Genomic DNA, 15,123 nt, shown 5'->3' on the forward strand with positions numbered 1-15,123 from the left:
CCAACATATTTCACCGTAGGGATGGTGCCAGGTTTCCTCCAGATGTGACGCTTGCATTCAGGCCAAAGAGTTCAATCTTGGTTTCTTCAGACCATAGAATCTTGTTTCTCATGGTCTGAGAGGCTTTAGGTGCCTTTTGGCAAACTCCAAACACAAGCAGGCTGTCATGTGCCTTTTACTGAAGAGTGGCTTCCATCTGGTCCCTCTACCATGAAGGCCTGATTGGCAGAGATGGTTGTTCTTCTGGAAGGTTCTCCCATCTCAAAAGAGGAACTCTGGAGCTCTATCAGAGAGACCATCATGTTCTCCTCCCTGACCAAGGCCCTTCTCCCCTGATTGCTCAGTTAGACTGGGCTGCCAGCTCTAGGAATAGTCTTGGTGGTTCCAAACTTCTTCCATTTAAGAATGAAGGAGGCCACTGTGTTCTTGGGGACCTTCAATGCTGCAGAAACATTTTGGTACCCTTCCCCAGAGCTGTGCCTGAACACAATCCTGTCTCGAAGCTCTACTGACAATTCATTTGACCTCATGGCTTGGTTTTTGCTCTGACATGCATTGTCAACTGTGTGACCTTATATAGACAGGTGTGTGCCTTTCTAAATCATGTCCAATCAATTGAATTTACCACAGGTGGACTCCAATCAAGGATGATCAATGGAAACAGGATGCACCTGAGCTCAATTTTGAGTCTCATATCAAAGGGTCTGAATACTTATGTAAATATGGTATTTCTGTTTATTTTTAATACATTTGCAGAAATAAGAAAAACAAATGTTTTGTCATTATGGGGTATTGTGTGTAGGTATGATGAGGATTTTAAAAATTTATTTAATACATTTTAGAATTTTGTTATGCTTTAATGTAACAAAATGTGGAAAAAATGAAGTGGTCTGAATACTTTCCTAATGCACTGTATATAGAGCTCAATCCTTAAAGAGCGACTGCCACTAAAAAGCAACTTCTGGTTTTGAAAATGGCCTATGTGGCATCGATATGAGCCAGAAGCATTTATTCTAGTGTCAAAATTGACGACACAGTGTAAGAAGTATAATTTTGGTCATAAAGTCAGTCTCATCCAAAACCTGAGATTTGCGAGATGATAGGACAAAATGGAATGACATGGAATGAAAGGCACCGTAACAGTTTTCAATGGGTTGGGTTTCAAATGTTTAATCGTGCTCACATCCTGTCTGTGCCTCCCTATAGTATTCTGTCTTACTGTAACAGTGGAGGGCCTCAGCTCTGGCCCCATGCCTAAGATCTGCATGTGATGAAGCATAGACATACACAGAAAACTAGTGTAGTCTAGGGCTGGGGCCTAGACATTCTTACCTTTGCTACATTCCTGGCCCAGGCCTTTGTGGAGGTACCTACAGTACCGCTAGTGGATGGGACCGAGACTGAGGATGTACAGAGCACAAGCCACACTGTAGCCTCCCCAGTTAGACACTTCTACAACACAGAGAGAGACCGGGGTAAAGAGGATGAGTAGGATGAGATTCAAAACACTATTTACTACAATGTTTCTCACAGTCTCCCTCATACACTCTTTTAGTAATGCGATCTCATGATCTAATTCAATTTTCGAAGATGACAAAACACAAATGGTAATAGGCTGGGACCATGAGGTAATTAAACCTGCTTCTGTCTTTGCTGTGAGAGTAAACCAATATCCCGTAAACCTGGGTCACTAAATCACGTTTCCAGTTCAAGTTTCAGGAACCAGCTTTGAGATCTCTTTCTGTTATGAAAAGCGCTATACAAGTTAAATTATCATCATTAAGTGTCATGCGTAATGAATTCATTGGAAATCTCACTTGAGCTGTGTGTACGGAGGACAGGGTGTCAGGACAGCGGAGGTGTGGGGTCACAGATATGGTCAGGGGTCACATAATGATCAAACAGAGGAGAGGACACAACACACATATGGAAACTACTTCTGCTCTGGTCTCAATTAATCATGGTGAGAGGATGTCTGACTCTCTGCTTCAGCGAGCAACACACTTCCTGGCTACATGGAATGCAGTTAGTAATACACAACCCTTGCGTCAAACCTGAGTCAACCACCCTTCTGCCTGTAAGGGGCACTGGAGAATGTGAGCGCTCCAATCTGCTCATAGGAAATCTAAAAGCGGTATCTAATAATATGATACAGTAATCATGTAAGAATGGATCGCTAAAGGCGACTTCGCATGTAAATACATGTTTAAATGAATACATTCATCCCCAACCTGCTGTGAAGGTGAAGTCAGCAGCCATGTCACAGGTTATCAGGCTCCCGTTGGGCATGTGTTCCCTCACTGCCTCCTTCAACTTGCCCACGTCCACCTCGTTCCCTCCATCCCCTATCCCTGTACACACACACACACACACACACACACACACACACACACACACACACACACACACACACACACACACACACACACACACACACACACACACACACACACATTTAAGTCTATATTGAGACAGGCATATTCTCGTAAAGATCTGTGTGCATACTTGGTGGACCTGTCGGTAACTGAATACCGGACTCCATAACATCTGTGCTGATGCCCTGGATGGTGCTGGCTGTGGTGAACAGGTCATATAGTCTCCACCAGGTGCTTGATGTTCACTCCTTTCATGCAGTTTCCCATTGATGCTCTGCCACTGCTTTCTATCGCCACCAAGTGGTCAAACCTGAGCATAAAAGACTAAATTGACCCTCATGAATAGGATGGCGTGAGAGGTTGGCTGATATGGGTTTGGGTGTTGTTAAGAATGTGTGTGTGTGTGTTGAAATCTGAGCTTCTTAGGGTCTCCATCACGACACAGGCATTGCTGTGTCTGGGCTGTTGCCTTGGTAACTGAGCAGTGGTACGACTGTCTTTATCTTACCTTGTAACACACAGGTCAGACTTTAGAGGTCAGCCAAACATACTGTTTCCATTGTATCTACAACTTGATTGGAGTCCACCTGTGGTAAATTCAATTGATTGGACATGATTCTGGAAAGGCACACACCAGTCTATATAAGGTCCCACAGTTGACTGTCATGTCAGAGCAAAAACCAAGCCATGAGGTCCAAGGAATTGTCAGTAGAGATTCGAGACAGGATTGTGTCGAGGCACAGATCTGGAGAAGGGTACCAAAACGTTTCTGCAGCATTGAAGGTCCCCAAGAACACAGTGGCCTCCATCATTCTTAAATAGAAGAAGTTTGGAACCACCAAGACTATTTCATAGAAATGGCCGCCCGGCCAAACTGAGCAATCGGGGAGAATGGCCTTGGTCAGGGAAGTGACCAAGAACCCGATAGTCACTCTGACAGAACTCAAGAGTTCCTCTTTGGAGATGGGAGAATCTTCCAGAAGGACAACCATCTCTGCAGCTCTCCAACAATCAGGCCTTTATGGTAGAGGGACCAGACGGAAGCCACTCCTCAGTACAGCCTGCTTGGAGTTTGCCAAAAGGCACCGAAAGAAACAAAGTTCTCTGGTCAGATGAAACCAAGATTTAACTCTTTGGCCTGAATGCCAAGCGTCACATCTGGAGGAAACCTGGCACCATCAGCATCATGCTGTGGGGATGTTTTTCAGCGGCAGGGACTGGCAGACTAGACAGGATCGAGGGAAAGATGAACGGAGCAAAGTACAGATTGATCCTTGTTGAAAACCTGCTCCAGAGCGCTCAGCACCTCAGACTGGGGCGAAGGTTCACCTTCCAACGGGACAATAACCCTAAGCACACAGACAAGACAACGCAGGAGTGACTTCTGGACAAGTCTCTGAATGCCCTTGAATGGCCCAGCCAGAGCCCGGACTTGAACCTGATCGAACATCTCTGGAGAAACCTGAAAGTATCTTTGCAGCGATGCTCCCCATCCAACCTGACAGAGCTTGAGGGGATCTGCAGAGAAGAATGGGAGAATCTCCCAAATACAGGTGTGCCAAGCTTGTAGCATCATAACCAATAAGACTCAAGGCTGTAATCACTGCCAAAGGTGCTTCAACAAAGAGTGAAGGGTCTGAATGCTTTTGTAAATGTGATATTTCCTTTTTATTATTATTTGTAATACATTTGCAGAAATGCCCAAACCTGTTTTGCTTTGTCATTATGGGGTATTGTGTGTATATTGATGAGGGAAAAAACTATTTCATCCATCGTAGAATAAGGCAGTAACAAAATGTGGAAAAAGTCAAAGGGTCTGAATACTTTCCAAATGCACTGGATATATATACTTTTGTATATATATATATATATATATACAAAAGTATGTGGACACCCCTTCTTAGTGGATTGGGCTATTTAAGCCATATCCATTGCTGACAGGTATATACAAATTAGCACACCGCCATGCAATCTCCATAGACAAACATTGTGAAGTGGAAATGTCTATGAGCAACAACGGCTCAGCCGCGAAGTGGTACGTCACACAAGCTCACAGAACGGGACTGCCGAGTGCTGAAGTGCGTATCGTGTATAAATTGTCGTCCCTAGGTTGCAACACTCACTACCGAGTTCCAAACTGCCTCTGGAACCAATGTCAGCAAGGAAACCGTTCGTCGGGAGCCGACGCACGCAGGCCTAAGTTCACCATGTGCAATGCTAGGTGATGGCTGGAGTGGTGTAAAGCTCGCATTGGACTCTGGAGCAGCGGAAACAGCAACAATTCACCCTGGACAAACAGTGCACAGATGGATACCCCTCTACCCTTGAAGCTACAGCCCATGTAGAAGCTGACCATGTCCTGTAGCTGACCGCTGTAGGACATCAGGCTGGACACGCTGGATACCAGCAGGCTGTCCTCAAACACACACAGTACTGGGGACATAGAAATGCTTTTGATATTGTACTCTATCGTTTTGTAAAGCAACAGACAGACAGGCAGAGTGCTAGGAATACTCTGGAGAGGCTGTTTGAATGCTATTACTGTTGATCAAACAGAAACAGCTCTCTCCTTGCCTACTGAATATCAATTGGAAACTCAGTGGAAAATACCCTTACCTAGTTCCCTTTCCTGAGAACATGGACTGGAGCCCAAATTCCCACAATGCAGCCTTGATTTATTGAAAGTCTCTGCACACAGTGAAACAACAACAGTACTTTTATTCCAGTGTGAAATGTCGGAAAACAAAGGGGGAGGAGGGTAGAGTTAGTGATTACAAAACATATTTTAAACGCAGGGTCATGTCCTGGAAATCACTACATGAATACAAGACAGATTATCCTCATGTTAAATCTGCATGGTCACTCAGAGCATTTATTTTGTCTGGCCTGAACTGCTACAGTATATTCTAAGCAAAGGCTGTTGTTCAATAATTGACCATGTTACATACATCCAGGGAATATTTGAAGGGATGCACATTTAAGTAAATGTCTGCACATACAAGAACCCTACATGGGTAGTCAAGTGATTGTTTCAAGACATAAACATCACCATCCAAGTTACATAACACTGTCTGGGGTTATCACATGACATTGATTGTTTCTTAGTCTCAAAACTACATTTGACTCGTCTATATTGTGTTTTTACTTTTTTTATCTGTATTTTGCGTGGTTGTATCATTGTGTAGTGACACATAAATACATTTTTCTAACTATAACTCGGTTAGCTTTTTGTACGGTGCATGTTATTGTGTTATTTCTATTGTGATGCTTGTCGGATTAGGTGTTTCAGGCAGTACCTGATGTCTTCTTCTGTAGCGAGAGGTGGACAGCCCCACTCCCCAGGGTGACTCCTGTACAGCAGGGGCAGAGGGCTTGAGTTGGCATTTCAGAACGCCTCAGACATCCGATAGGCACTTATGGAGCATCACCACATTGGCCTGCTGGTCGCCTGTCAACCAGACGCATGGAAATAGATGAGTCAGATTAGTCACTGAATTGTATTGTTTTTATTCAATAAAGTTGATTTTTAAAATGTGCCTCTATAAAGATAGAGAAAAAGTGATTCATTAAATGTTTGAGCTCCTAACATGCACCAGGTTGCATTCAATAATTAACCATTGTATTAAAACACTAACTGTACGTAATCCATTATACTGCACAGTAGGTCTAGAGAACAACTTGTTACTTTCTTATCCTTTGTTGCCATGCTAAATGTAAAATTTCACAGCTGGTTGAAAATAGAGGATAACTGTCATTGGCTGAAAATACCATTGTCTTTTGCCTGTTTTGTCATTGATTGGATTAGACAGATTTACAGTACCAGTCAAATGTTTGGACACCTACCCATTCAAGGGTTTTTCTTTATTTTTTACTATTTTCTACATTGTAGAATAATAGTGAAGACATCAAAAATATGAAATAACACATATGGAATCATGTAGTAACCAAAAAAGTGTTAAACAAATTTGATATTTTAGATTCTTCAAAATAGCCACCCTTTGCCTTGGCATTCTCTCAACCAGCTTCACCTGGAATGCTTTTACAACAGTCTTGAGTTCCCACATATGCTGTGTACTTGCTGCTTTTCCTTCACACTGTGGTCCAACTCATCCCAAACCATCTCAATTGGGTTGAGGTCAGGTGATTGTGAAGGGCAGGTCATTTGATGCAGCACTCCATCACTCTCCTTCTTGGTCAAATAGCCCTTACATTGCCTGGAGGTGTGTTGAAACATTGTCCTATTGAAAAACAAAAAACAAATGATAGTCCCACTAAGCGTAAACCAGATGGCATGGAGTATCACTGCAGGATGCTGTGGTAGCCATGCTGGTTAAGTGTGCCTTGAATTCTAAATAAAACATTGAAAGTGTCACCAGCAAAGCTCCCCCACACCATCACACCTCCTCCTCCATGCTTCACGGTGGGAACCACACATGCAGAGATCACCCGTTCACCTACTCTGTGTCTCACAAAGACACGGCGGTTGGAACCAAAAATCTCAAATTTGGACTCATCAGACCAAAAGGACAGATTTCCTTCCACCGTTCTAATGTCCATTGCAAGTTTCTTTGCAGTAATTCAACCATGAAGACCTGATTCACGCAGTCTCCTCTGAACAGTTGAGATGTTTCTGTTACTTGAACTCTGTGAAGCATTTATTTGGGCTGCAATATCTTAGGTTGCTAACTCTAATGAACATATCCTCTGCAGCAGAGGTAACTCTGGGACTCCTTTCCTGTGGTCAGCCAGTTTCATCATAATGCTTGATGGTTTTTGCGTCTGCACTTGAAGAAACTTTCAAAGTTCTTGAAATGTTCCGGATTGACTGACCATCATGTCTTAAAGTAATGATGGACTGTCGTTTCTCTTTTCTTTTTTGAGCTGTTCTTGCCATAATATGAACTTGCTCTTTTACCAAATAGGGCTATCTTCTGTATATCACACCTACCTTGTCACAACACAACTGATTGGCTCAAATGCATTAAGAAGGAAAGAAATTCCACAATTAACTTTTGACAATTGCGTTCCAGGTGACTACCTCATGAAGCTGGTTAAGAGAATGCCAAGAGTGTGCAAAGCTGTCATCAAGGCAAAGGGTGGCTACTCTGAAGAACCTCAAGTATAACATATATTTTTATTTGTTTTTTTTGGTTACTAGATTATTTCATATGTGTTATTTCATAGATTTGATGTCTTCATAATTATTCTACAATGTAGAAAATAGTAAAAATAAAGAAAACCCCTGTAATGATTAGGTTTGTCCAAACTTTTGACTGGTACTGTAGGTGATCATCATATGAAGCTCTATGTCTCTGTTCTGTAACTAAGATGAAAGTGGAAGTGGTGTTACCTGGATGTCTTACCTGAGCACATTCTAGTGGTGGTGGCCTTGCACAAACTCGTCTTTGCACTGAATACAGTCTGAGTCGGTGAGTGACCTTGTTATTTCAGGTGTGAAACATGCTCACACCTGAAATGAGAGATAGACAACAATCATATACACTGAGTAACTCTACCTACTGTGCATGTACAGTTGAAGTCAGAAGTTTACATACTCCTTAGCCAAATACATTTAAACTCAGGTTTTCACATTTCCTGACATTTAATCCTAGTAACAATTCCATGTCTTAGGTCAGTTAGGATCACCAATTTATTTTAGAATGTGAAATGTCAGAATAATAGTAGAGCGAATGATTTATTTCAGCTTTAATTTCTTTCATCACATTCCCAGTGGGTCAGAAGTTTACATACACTCAATTAGTATTTGGTAGCGTTGCCTTTAAATTGTTTAACTTGGGTCAAGCCTCCCCTTCTCCTCCAAACATAACGATGGTCATTATGGCCAAACAGTTCTATTGCTGTTTCATCAGACCAGAGGACATTTCTCCAAAAAGTACGATCTTTGTCCCCATGTGCAGTTGCAAACCGTAGTCTGGCTTTTTTTATAGAGGTTTTGGAGCAGTGTCTTCTTCCTTGCTGAGCGGCCTTTCATGTTATGTTGATATAGGACTCGTTTTACTGTGGATATAGATACCTTTGTACCTGTTTCCTACAGCATCTTCACAAGGTCCTTTGCTGTTGTTCTGGGATTGATTTGCACTTTTCTCACCAAAGTGCGTTCATCTCTAGGAGACAGAATACATCTCCTTCCTGAGTGGTATGACGGCTATTTTTTTTACCTTTATTTAACTAGGCAAGTGAGTTAAGAACAAATTCTTATTTTCAATGACGGCCTAGGAACAGTGGGTTAACTGCCTGTTCAGGGACAGAACGACAGATTTGTACCTTGTCAGCTCGGGGATTCGAACTTGCAACCTTTCGGTTATTAGTCGAACGCTCTAACCACTAGGCTACCCTGCCGGTCTCATGGTGTTTATAATTGCACACTATTGTTTGTACAGATTAACGTGGTACCTTCAGGCGTTTGGAAATTGCTCCCAAGAATGAACCAGACTTATGGAGGTCCACAATTTCTTTCCGGTCTTGGCTGACTTCTTTTGATTTTCCCATGACGTCAAGCAAAGAGGCACTGGGAAATACATCCACAGGTACACCTCCAATTGACTCAAATTATGTAAATTAGCCTATCAGAAGCTTCTAACACCATGACATCATTTTCTGGAATGTTCCAAACTGTTTAAAGGCACAGTCAACTTAGTGAATGTAAACTTCTGACCCACTGGAATTTTGATACAGTGAATTATAAGTGAAATAATCTGTCTGTAAACAATTGTTGGAAAAATTACTTGTCATGCATAAAGTAGACATCCTAACCGACTTGCCAAAACTAGTTTCTTAACAAGACATTTGTGGAGTGGTTGAAACACTTTAATGACTTGGAGTCATTAAAACTTGTTTATGTAAACTTCAGACTTCAGCTGTATATACCCTGGATTTCTGATGCTATGTATTGGCCAATGAGAGGCTTTGAAGCCACCGGTCGGCCATATTGGCCCTCCTCAGAAGAAGCAGTCCTCCGCAGGAATGAATGGAAGTCTACAGTATTTCAATTAAATGTTTCAAGGACAGAAGGACATGCATGTATTTAAGTATGTTTTTGTTGTATTGGGAATAGCATACTTCCTAAAAAATGATACTTTAAGGAAAACATTTTAAAAACCTATTTGCATATTTAGCTCGTATAATATAATTGAAAAGTATGCATAAAGGTGTCTGTTATAGAATAAACGTGGCAAAAACAAATGTAGACATTCATTTATTTATTATTGACAATGGTTGGGGAGTGCAAAGATGGAGGCGCAGTGGCTGCAAAACAGTGCCCGATCAGTCATCTAATCTGCGTTATGAATCATTGTCACTTACCTTGGATGTTTTATATTTGGGTTTTCTTTTTGTGAGAATAAAGACAATACTGGATCAGAAATCTCACCACAGATTTTCTAAACCATCTTTGACCTCACAGTGGAGTCAATTCCATAACAATACAATACCATTCAAGCCATCAACCATACAATAAGTGTGCATTACGGGATCAAAGAAATACATTTAGAGAGAACCATAGGCATTTATGAACAGTATTATTTAATGTGTCCACCATATGATTCTTTAGATAATCATGATTCATATAACAATATACAGAATTATTTTAAAATATTTTGATGATTATTGCTTTACAGTAAAATGCATTGGTTGGATACATCCACTTATAGCAAGACAAATACATTCAAGTTTACACACCAATGTCTTAAATGTAAGTTGTTTTCTTAATAACTCCATACCAAAAGGTCTTTATCAATTTGGATGAATGACCTTATGACCCTTCGCTCACAGTGAACCAGGTCACATTTACTCAAGAGGTTTTACATAATTGTGTATGTAACAACAGAAACAAAGAGTGTGTGTGTGTGTGTGTGAGAGTGCGATGAACAAGTGAACGTATGTGTGTGTGTTGTGTTCATGCATGCTCTGCGGTGCAGTCAAGTTTGTGGTCTCTTCCACTCAAGTTCTCTTTGACAAAGGTAAACAACAGCAGTGGCTATCTAGTGAGATATGACGCTGTATGCATACAGAGCTATAATCAACATCAGTATAGTGCAGTGCAGTGCTTACTGACAACATGGATCTGACCCTACAGGAGAGCCTCATCCCCACCTAGTGATAATACATTTTGAAACTTAAAAGATATCGACTATTCCGTTCATTTCAAAATGTATTGTTAATAAAATGACACAATACACATCCCTTAGTTAATATGTAATAACAACAACTAAAACCCATGGCAAACAAAAATGATATTGCCACGACATGAATAGAATAACGTTTTAGGAATGGAATAAATGAAGAGAGATTTAAAAGTGAATGATATGGCCACTTTCTCCATGACTACTTTTCAAAATGTCCTTGGAGTTCAGAAGAGTTGCACAAGACAAATACAGGTGTAGAGCTCCCATCCCGGCATGGCGTTTGCAACGCCAGGATAGTGGGTCCGATTCCCGGGACCACCCATATGTAAAGTGTATACATGCATGACTAAGTCGCTTTATAATAAAAGCATCTGCTAAATAGCATATTTCATTATATATTACATAACACAACAGGGTTGAGTTCATTTGTTATTGCACCAGAAACTACCACAGAGAGAGTGTGTGTGTCTGTGTGTGTGTGTGTGCGTGCGTAAGCATGTGTGAGTATGGAGTAAACATTTGACAAGTGCATGTGTGTTTGTGTGTGCATAAGTGTTTGCTTGTACTTGTATCGTATGAATGCCTTCAGCATCTTCAATAAAACATTTTTTAATGCATAATATGCTGTATCATCCTTGCCTGGTCCTCTTTTTATTGAGATTGCATACATGTGTTTATATTATATATACCACACACTGCATCCAATGTCTGCTTTTCAACACAGAAAACAGTGACAACACTTTTCAACACCGATACACCACCAACACCCTACACACTCACGACTGACACCGATACAGACTCCACCCTCTGTTCCCACAGCAACCTCTGAACTGGGTCGTGTTCGTTAGGCACCAAACAGAAGAAAACGGACTGAAACAGGGAGCAACTACTTAAGGTTCAAAATGTTTTCCTTTGTGTGCCCTGATGAACACGACCCATAACGAGGTCAAGAAGTCAGTCAAATGGGCAGAGGGCGACTCGACTCGTAGCTGCCAATATTTGGAGGTCGACGGGTGGACGAACAGGGTGATGATCCTATCCCATCCCACTAAGCTTCTGCTCTGGGGAGCAATAAATAAACACTGCCTCGCCGTCCCATCATGCATTTAGAGAAGACATAATCACAGAGAAAGAGAGAGCCAGGAGGAGGCGAAGGAGGAGAAGGATGATTTGGGGCAGGGTAAGGGGGAGAGAAGGAAGCAGTTTAAAATATCTACGCAGGAACTGCATCCCACCTTGCCCGACTGGCAGAAGAAAAGAAGCACAGGGATCACAACGAGAGGACCTCAGCTTGTGCATGTCGGGTCATATATACATAAACACACACACACACACAACATAAATACATTTGCCATTGTGCAGCACAGATCCCCATCCATGGTCCCGGTCGTATCCTTCCTGGTTTGTGTCACAATAATACTCACTCCCATAGCAACCACAGCCAGTGGCATAGGGATCCACTCTGTTTAGACCACTGGGGGGCAGCAGCAGCTCTTCAGCCCTCTGAGACAGACAGACTGGTGCACAGGGAGGAGAGGGAACTGAACAGAGTACAAGACTTGGCCCTGTTAGGAGCTGAAGATATCAAATACACAATGCATTTTTTTCTTTTTAAACAAATCAACACGACTCAGGCGTACGAGCCTGGCTCTGGATCCTCCAACAGTATGCCAAAATAAATCCATGCTTTTCCTCAGCCAAAGGGCCCAAGTCCTGTTCCCTGTACACTCAAGCCATCTGTAAAATCCTCATCCACCAAGCACCAATGGGGACACAGTCTCCCAAGAGGTTTTCTCCTCTCCACAGTGGAGCTGAATACTAATAGACACTCCCCCTCCCATTCTTGCAATCTCTCACCTACTTCCACTCACACTCAAATACGGAACATGGCGTGTCAGTCTTGTCTTGGTCAGCAGTTTCTTGCAGTTGGAGAGTGTCCAGAAACAGAAGAAGCACAGGTTCTCCCCTGGACTCTCTACTCCCTGCCAGAGAGAAAGAGGATGCTGCCTTCTCCCTTTCTCTCCTTACTGCACCACACAAAGGAGGAACTAGAACGTTGAACCGTAAAAATATAATATATTATATGCCATATATATATACTCTAATTATTTTCACACGAAACATCTAAAGTGCAATATGTTCATGAAATGTATGTTTGCTTTCCTTCCAAAGAAAGACGATAATAGAATAAATCAAAATGGCAATAAATGAAGAATTCATAAATATACAGAGAGGGCTGGTTGGGTCCTCCCAGACCGGATGAGATACAAACAGACAAGGAAGGTGGTGTCATGGTGGTCCAGGGTTATATTGTAGAGACGAGGAGGGTTTCAAGCAGGTGGGTTCTGTTTAGAGGTGAGCTGTGTTTCTTTCCTTCTGATGGTGATATGCGCTCTGCAGGGAAAGACAGAATAGCCACCTGTTCCTCTGAGTTAGTAAGGAGAATCCATACGGTTCTGTTCGTATCTCCTCCTCTAATTGACAGCACAAAAGCATGTGTAGGTAGTGTTGTTTGGGGGACAGAGGATATTGTGGATGAATGTAAAGATCTAGGGAACTAGGGGTATAGTAAGGGCAGACAAATACGTCTGGAATGGGGAAGGAGTGTGTAAAACAAGTGTATGTGGAAATGTAAAATTATAGAAATGATTGTGTTAGTTAGCGATTAAGTTTAGATCCAGAGGGCTGTTTGAGTCTATAACTCAGCAGGGACTCCCGTTCTGGTCCAGTGGCCGTCCTACAGCTGCTCCAGACACATGGGCAGATTGACGAAGGTGAAGACGTTGTACTCGATCATGATGGAGAAACACAGGAAGATGACGTACATCACCAGCACATACACACCCAGCTTCAGGTCCAACTTCCAATGATTCACATGGATCCCCAGAACCTGCAGGGCACAGAGGGAGAGAGGAAACCGTGTCAGAGACAGAGATCATGGGAGAGGGAGAAGAAGGGACAGAGAGAGAGAGAGTGGGAGAGAGTGCAAAGTTCAAAACGGAGAAACATCTCATTTAACTCACTGTCAGAAACACAGAGCCAAGAAGCAGCACCACAGAGTAGAGCAGCCCTCTGCTGTTGATCATCACCTATATATATATATATACATATATATAGAGAGAGAGAGAGAGAGGGAGAGAGAGATGGAGAGAGAGAGAGAGATAAATAGAGATAAATAATCTGAGGTCTAGATCGGGATCAAGAGGCATGAGGGCAAACAGTTCCTGGATGTGCTTCCTTTACCTCAGAGCCATAGTCCACAGCCATGGTCTGTATCGCCCAGGGGAGCCCCAGTCCCACCAAGATATCAAAGACATTACTACCAATGGTGTTGGAAACCGCCATATCCCCAAGACCTAGAGAGAGATCGAGATTAAGATATGGAAAATCCTGTACAGACTATAAAGTCTACTGTACACTGGTACTGTACTCAACAATGTGAAGATGAGAGAGAGAGAGAGGGGAGAGTGGTGCTGTACCTTGACGAGCAACAATAAGGCTGGCGATACAGTCGGGGACACTGGTGCCAGCTGCCAGGAAGGTGATGCCCATAATCACATCAGGGATGCCCAGAGTGTAGCCAATTATGGTGACCTGCGCACACAGTCACACATTTAACAGATTATACAGAAATCTTCCAAATAGCATGCAAAACGCATGGTAGCATAGTTCGTAGTATATCCAGCACAGCTTCCTACTAGAGGAGACTAGAGGAGAGAGCTTCCCTACCCGATTGGTTATCGTGGAGTCTCGTCACTGACCATTTCTATAAAGTTGGGACTTTTCAACTCCGGTTGCGAAAACAATCAAATTGCTCAGTGTTTCTTTGCATCTCCCACAAAACGACAGTGACACGTAAGCTCTAAAGAATCTCCAACGCGTCTCACCATCCAGACCATGAAGTAGGAGAAGACGGCGATCCACACGGTGGAGAGGAAGAAGGAGAGCATGAAGAAGCGTTCCCAGCGAGGCTTGGCACAGTTTGGCACAGTGAAGTAGAGCAGCAACAGGATGGGCCAGGAGATCAGCCACTTCACCTTCTCCATGCAGCCCCCTGGTGGAGGGAACAAGAAATAGCAGCTCATGTTCCTTACAACCATTGAAGTACGCTTAAGGGGCTCAGCGTTCAGTTTGAGTAGGGTGTGAAAGTAGTTTATTGGTGTAGCAGCCAATGTAATGGAAGCCATTTACACCCATACATGCATGCAGGCACGCATACACCCACCAGGGATGGTGAAGGGTGAGTTCAGGGCTTCTCCCTCCTCTTCCTCTGCAGTCTTGTCCTCTGGTACGGTGCCGTTCTCCAAGGTCTCAGGTTTACCATCAGTGATCACCATGGTTTCGTTGTCCACACCGTTAGACGCCTGCACCAGCCTCTGTTGCTGCTCACGCACGCACGCAAACACACGCACACACACACACACACACACACACACACACACACACACACACACACACACACACACACACACACACACACACACACACACACACACACACACACACACACACACACACACACACACACACACACACACACACACACACTCAGTGGTAGTAGCAACATCACATACCTGATTTAGTGATTTAGTGGCCCACATGCT

At 42.8% G+C, this 15,123-nt stretch overlaps 1 protein-coding gene across 2 annotated transcripts in view; it reads right to left on the reverse strand.

The window, feature by feature from the left end:
* Positions 1–11,141: 11,141 nt before the first annotated feature.
* Positions 11,142–15,123, reverse strand: part of LOC118362185 (sodium/potassium/calcium exchanger 4-like) — a 70,754-nt gene continuing 66,772 nt past the window's right edge. For both annotated transcript variants that reach the window (XM_052486408.1, XM_052486407.1), the window contains exons 12-17: positions 14,745–14,901; positions 14,407–14,573; positions 13,999–14,113; positions 13,763–13,875; positions 13,543–13,608; positions 11,142–13,409 (exon numbers count right to left, since the gene is read on the reverse strand). In XM_052486408.1, coding sequence (XP_052342368.1) covers positions 13,257–13,409; positions 13,543–13,608; positions 13,763–13,875; positions 13,999–14,113; positions 14,407–14,573; positions 14,745–14,901 — 771 coding nt within the window. In that variant the 3' untranslated portion in view covers positions 11,142–13,256. The remainder of the gene's footprint in view (positions 13,410–13,542; positions 13,609–13,762; positions 13,876–13,998; positions 14,114–14,406; positions 14,574–14,744; positions 14,902–15,123) is intronic.

Source organism: Oncorhynchus keta, chromosome 29 (assembly GCF_023373465.1).
Source record: "Oncorhynchus keta strain PuntledgeMale-10-30-2019 chromosome 29, Oket_V2, whole genome shotgun sequence".
Taxonomy (NCBI): domain Eukaryota; kingdom Metazoa; phylum Chordata; class Actinopteri; order Salmoniformes; family Salmonidae; genus Oncorhynchus; species Oncorhynchus keta.